Source organism: Phyllostomus discolor, chromosome 11 (genome assembly GCF_004126475.2).
Source record: "Phyllostomus discolor isolate MPI-MPIP mPhyDis1 chromosome 11, mPhyDis1.pri.v3, whole genome shotgun sequence".
In the NCBI taxonomy this organism is placed as follows: domain Eukaryota; kingdom Metazoa; phylum Chordata; class Mammalia; order Chiroptera; family Phyllostomidae; genus Phyllostomus; species Phyllostomus discolor.
In genome coordinates this window covers 81,649,623-81,655,622 of record NC_040913.2, presented here as the reverse complement: position 1 = coordinate 81,655,622, position 6,000 = coordinate 81,649,623, and the positions used below count along the sequence as shown (strand labels likewise).

The 6,000-nt window shown below is 44.9% G+C and overlaps 1 protein-coding gene across 1 annotated transcript in view; it reads left to right on the top strand.

Annotated features, from left to right (window-relative positions):
- The first annotated feature begins 3,319 nt into the window (after positions 1-3,319).
- The window catches only part of SGCZ (sarcoglycan zeta), a 675,263-nt gene continuing 672,582 nt past the window's right edge, over positions 3,320-6,000 (top strand). Inside the window, exon 1 of the mRNA XM_028526929.2 lies at positions 3,320-4,473. Within this exon, the coding sequence (XP_028382730.2) occupies positions 4,435-4,473 (39 nt within the window). The 5' untranslated portion in view covers positions 3,320-4,434. The remainder of the gene's footprint in view (positions 4,474-6,000) is intronic.

Below are 6,000 nucleotides of genomic sequence, written 5' to 3'. Positions count from 1 at the left end.
AGCTAGTTTAACATTCTGAGGTGGTTTTTTCCTAAAATTTCAAACTCTGACTATCAATGTTCATGACTCTGAGATGCAATTAATGATGATTTGGGGGATGTTTTTAAAACAGTATTTACCACAAATCTCTAAATTCTGCAAAGAAGATCTTCATTATCTTGTAACACTACTACATAAAAATGTATTTTCATGATATGGTTACTTTTAAAGTCATATGGCTAAATTATTGAATATAATTTTACCTAAAGTCTGCATTTATCAATATTTTTCCATGAAGTCTAAAAGGACAGGGGTTTATGTTCCTAGTTTCAATTTTTTGGTAGCTTTCATGATATCTTCTGGCTTCTTTTTTGGGATGTCTGTGTAGGCAGACATCCTGTGTCTCTTACTCTTTTTATCTTTTACTTTCTCTCGTTGTCTGACTTCTCCAATTTTTCTTTTCCTTTTCTTCCTTTTCTCTTTTTTTATTAAAGAAAAGTTGGAGTAGGAACACAGTATGGAGTTGAAAGTGAGCAGATTTTTTTAACTTAATTTCAATGTAGATTTTCTTTCTAGATAAGAAATGCGTATCCATGCTGTCATAGAGATGGCCACTTTGGGGAAGAGCTGAAGGATGTCTTTCCTGCTATGTCACAGTATTAACAGCTCACTTATTGTATCTTCCTCATCTGTTCACTTATCAAGAATTACATCTCTTACTCATAAAAATCTAATATTTTATATTTTAGTATGCTCTGTTGTCTATGTTTAAAATATCATGGAACAAAAAGTAAAATTTTTGAGAAATAAAGCTTTTCTGGGGCAAGTGTTTCAAGTATATGAACAGAAATGTAGGAACTAACCGGGGTCAATTATGTAAGTAAATTTTCTATTACTCTATACTAATGAATCATAATATTATCACTTTTTCATTTAATAATTACATAAAATTTAAATAAAATATGATCTCACTGTGTAGTCAACTAAAAAAAATAAAAGCACAACAAATGGAAAACAGGCTAGAGAGTTGTGAGAGCGGGAGGCCCACAACATTGTGAACTGTGTTCTTAAACCATACATGATGAACAGAAATTGTCTTGTCTACCGGGAAAAAAATATCTATAAGGTCCGCACTTCTGCAAATTAGTTAAAATAAGAACCTCAGAGTGGCATGTGCACATTTGCTTTACCCTCCTGGTGGAAGGTGACGCTGATGAATGTGTCCATGGACGAATGACTCTGAGCTGTAGCATCTCATGACCTGCAAGTGTTGCCATGCTGTTTTGCCCCTGCTTGGGGGTTATAACTGCTATTTGCAGTTTGTCTGTGAGTGATACATCTTTGCTAAAATTGAATCTTGCTGCTTTCACATACCCTGCTATGTGCCGGCATGGTCTCCGGGAGCAGCCACGGGTAGTTGTCTTCGTCTTGAAACTGTGGTTCAGGGCATTTAGATAAATCCCTTTTCTCAATTCACGTCCCCATTGTCCCATTGCCGTGTTTCAAATGGTTTAAAGTTACTACATTTTTGGATGATTGTCTCACTTACTCACATGTCAGTTGAAGTGGAATTGAGTTTTGATTTCCTTAAAAAGTAATATAAATAGAATTCAGCACATCATCTTTTATGATTAAATTTCATTTTTGATCATAGGAAGTTTTATCCTCATAAACTTGCATAAGAATTTATAAAATGGTGAAAGAATGGAAAGCCTCTGGGTAGATACTAAGACTCTGATTTGGAACTGATCTGGAAATCACATCCAGTCTCTATAGCACATGTAATGCCAATCTGGTCAACATGACATGTCGAACATCATTTCATATTATTAATGATGAGTTAAAGTCATTACATGTAACTTTAAAAAAATACAATTAAGCTTAACCTTTACTGTTAAATATAATATCACTTTCTTTTCCAACTGTGATTTTATGCCATACTAAGAAACTCTATGGAGTCTGCCTTTTTTGAATGGTGATTAAACTTCATGTTTATATTTGAAGCTACCTTTCTTGAACTGTTTCCACAATTGCAAATTTTAAAGTGATCTAAGAGATACTATCACTGTTAATATGCTCAAAATAAATTTGCTTATTATATTCATTTTTCTAAAGTTTAGGCCATAACAAGCTGATAGGAAATGTAAAATTACTTTATGTGGAAAAATTTGACTTTAAAAACCATACGTAATTGGTATTCATGTTGAATTGCTGATAATTTTTGGAAACAAAGTTATTAAGACATTATACATTTTATATAAGTTCATTTGCTCTCAACCCGGACCCTGATATTTTATCATATATTATGTAAAATGATTATGTAAAGTGAATGTTTAAAATTTATTTTGAGAATTTGATGTTCAGATCTGCCAATTATGGACTATCATGTATTTGGTGTTAACCTGGAAAGCTGTAGACACAAGTCAAAGTTTGAAAGAAAGCTAGCTTTGATAAGTTTTTGGAAGAGAACAGGCTTAAACTAAAGAACCCTTCAAGCTTGATTATAAAGCGGGGCGCTCTAGGCTTATCTGCAGACTGGGAGGGGTACACTGGCATTTGTGCATAGAGGGGGAGGAAGTCATGGAAGTTTTCAGACATTAGAATGGTGACCGCTAGAGGTTCTTCCCAGACGTACTTGTTTCTCCCAGGCATAGTTGTGTGCTTAGTACATGCTAGACTCCTGGGATATATCGCCGAATAAGAAAGGTACAGAACTTGACCTCCAGAGCTCATGGTCTACTGGAAGAATTAGACCAACAAATAGATCACAGATGCACACATTCAGTAGTGATAAACTGAACTGACTGCTATGAAGACACGACAGAGGAGAAAAATACCTGAGGGACTCACCTGAGGAAAATCCTCTGTGAACAGGTGAGTTTGGTCTGAAGCACGAGGGTTGAACTAGCGAGGAGGGCGAGAGAGCTGTCCCGAATGAGGGACAAGAGCCTGCGGCAGGTGGACAGGTAGACCATGTGGCTGGGGGACAGACAGGGAGGAGGGCGAAGGTGAAGTGAGAGGCAGAGCCCAGAAGACTGGATGGCGAACCTCTAAATCTGCAAAAAAAAGAGAGATTTTTTAGAAACAAATTTAATTACTTGCTCAGCTCCTTTTCTGAATCAAAAAACATTTTTATGTCTCACTAGCTTATGTGTCATAATAAAAGAAAAGGAGACTGTTCAAACAAATCCTTTCAAAAGTCAAGCTTTTACACTGAGACATTTAAATGAAGAAAATGAGCCTTTCCCCCAAAATGCACACCCTACAAGTTAAGTGTACTGAATGCTCACTGTCTATTTAAAGAAAAAAAAATTCCAATAAAAGATTGCTTTACCATAAGAAGCATTACTGCAGGAAATCTCCTTTAATATTTCTATTTGTCACTTTCTTTAAAAGGCTTTCTTAACTTAGAAAAATTCCATGGCCCTGGAAGCAGCAGAGACGTGAATACATGTGCATGAATACAAGAACATGCATGTTCTTCCCAGATCCGGGAAGAAGATGAGGCGACATGGGAAATGAATTAAAATGCTTGTCACCTAGTGGATTCCGGGCAGAGGGCAGTCTTTAAGACCCAGCAGCATAGTATTTGTCTGGAGAGGAAATGTTGCTTTTTGACAGATGAGAGAAATCCCCTTCGTGCTGGCTGTGGGAAGAGAGAAGTGCAGTCAGTCACCTGGTGGCCAAGGCCAGTAAAACAGCAAAGCAGGAAGGAAAATTTTTCTCTCTCTCTGGCTTTCCCTCTCTCCCTCTTTCCTCTCCTCTGTAGGAGCCACCTCCTAGGCTCCCAACTCTTTTAGCATAACCTTCCAAGGAGGACGCTTCCTTCAGACTTTATCTTCTTTTCTCCACTGAGAGAATACCTCTTGGCTGCAAGACATTTTTTTAAGTCTTATGCAGGACTTCGGGGATTTGGTGATCTCGCCAGAGACACTGCGAGCATTGCTGAAGCTTGGGACTCACAGGGTGCGAAATTAGCTCCCGAGTAAGCCTGGCGGAGGAAGGCTTTCATCAGAGACACTTCGCTCCAGTTTGAACACATTTGCTTGAAATTTGCCGCATGATGCTGTCCAGGGAAGCCGCTTTTTTTCTTGGGATGCAGCAATTCGCTGGTTTCTAAGCTTATTGCAGAAGAAGTAATCTTAAATAGCGTGGATCCCCCCCCCCTCCACACACACCCCACCCTTGCTTGATTCAACTGAGCTGCGTTGCACCACGGTCAAGATCACCTGTCACTAAATTTTTGAGGAAGTAAAACAAAGTGAATTGTAATTATCGTTTATTTATTTTCATCATTTCTAACCGGTGGAGGCGGCGGGATCACGGAGATGCGACTGAGAGGAGCTGCCGGGGCTTGGAGGAGGATAAAGCTGAGTTTAGGCTGGAGACTGAAAGACTAGGTTGTTTTTCGGTACAACTTGCCCGGTTCCTCTCCACTTCCTCCAGTTTCGCTCCATGGACAGATCAACAAACCTGGACATCGAGGAGCTCAAGGTACGTGGTCCTCCGGACGGCTCGGTTCCTTCCTCTCCGGCGCTCCCTGCTCTTTCCTCCGCTCTCTCTCTTTTTTCTCTGCCTCTTCCTCGCGCTGCTAGAATAGTTGGTGGCCCCGTGGGACGGCCAGGGGGCTTTTGCAGCGAAGCGTCCCCGAGCGCAGGCACCCTTCCCAGGGTCGAGGACACGGAGGAGGGCGGCTTTCCGGAGTCGCTGGCGCGCCCGGGCTGGGCTCCCCTCCCTGCCTGCTGCTCCCGACAACAGTCACCCTGTCCTCCGGCTCAGCTACAGCAGCACTTAGGGTGCGAGACCCGGCGCCGCCGTACCCTCGCTCCGGGAAGCGTGGCGGTGGCCGCGCAGTCCCTGACCGCGGTCGCCTGGCTGCCCCGCGAAGTTGCCCCAGCGGGGCGGCCACCCTGCCTCCTGTCGCCACTCCAGGAGCGCTTCTGCCCCGGCCCACACGGGGACAGCCTATTTCCGCTGGGAGGTTCACGGCCACTTACTCCATCCCAGCACTTAGCGAGACCCTCTCTCCCTCCGCGGCTGGCCAGGTGTCACCCACAGTTGCGTGGCCCTGGGTGCGAACTCCCGCTCGCTAGCATCCCTGGGGGGTGGGGTGGGGAGCGGAGTGACTGGCAGCACGTGAGAGGACTGGAGAGGTCCCCTGCTGGCCCAGGCGATGCCGGCACCCCGGACAGTGGTCTCTGACCGTCCTGGCGTGGCAGCGGGTCTAGGAAGTGGGGGGGAGGCTAGAGCTGGTCTGGGCTGCGGGGTGGGGGCCCGGATGGTCGCCTGGGCGGGCTCCCCGTGTTCCTTTCCCCTGCTGTCGGAGCACACTGTCCCGCACCGGCTCTGAGCGCCCCCCCCCCCCCCCGCCCCTCCTGCTGCCCACCCGGTACCCCCACCGCGCCCCCTCCCTCCAGGGTCCCTGCTCAGCTGCGAGGGGCTGGCTGGGGGAAACGTACACACTGACCGGTTACCCCTCTGCCTGTGGGCACTGCTGCCTGCAGTGCTTGTTTAACACACACACACACACACACACACACACACACACACACAACAACAACAAACCAGAAAATAATTTAAATGTCCCGCTCACTGGAAATGAAAAAGCGGGAAGGGAACATCCATCCTTTTCACTTGTCACGCTTCCTCATCACTAGGCATTTTCGGCACTCGAGTATGTTGCTTCGAAGTTTATTCATCTATTATTAGACATTCCATCCAGATGGACTCTTTGCTCAGGTGAGGATTTCAGTCACCCCTACCCACTGGGGACACTTGACCAGTGGAGGTTTTCCCCCAAATGTCAGAGGAATGCATTTGCCCAGTAAGCTGGGAGCGTTGGAGAAGTCCCCTGTGGAGGGCTGAAGGCTCCATCTGCAGCCGGCTCTCTGACCCGGCCGCGGAACATGCCCAGCCCAGGAACCCAGTTCTCCTGGCATGTGGAGCCCAGGTTTCCTGCCCAGGTGCTCTGAATACTCAGAAGAAGGGAGAAGGGACGGAGCAATGCGGTCTGGTGTTGGG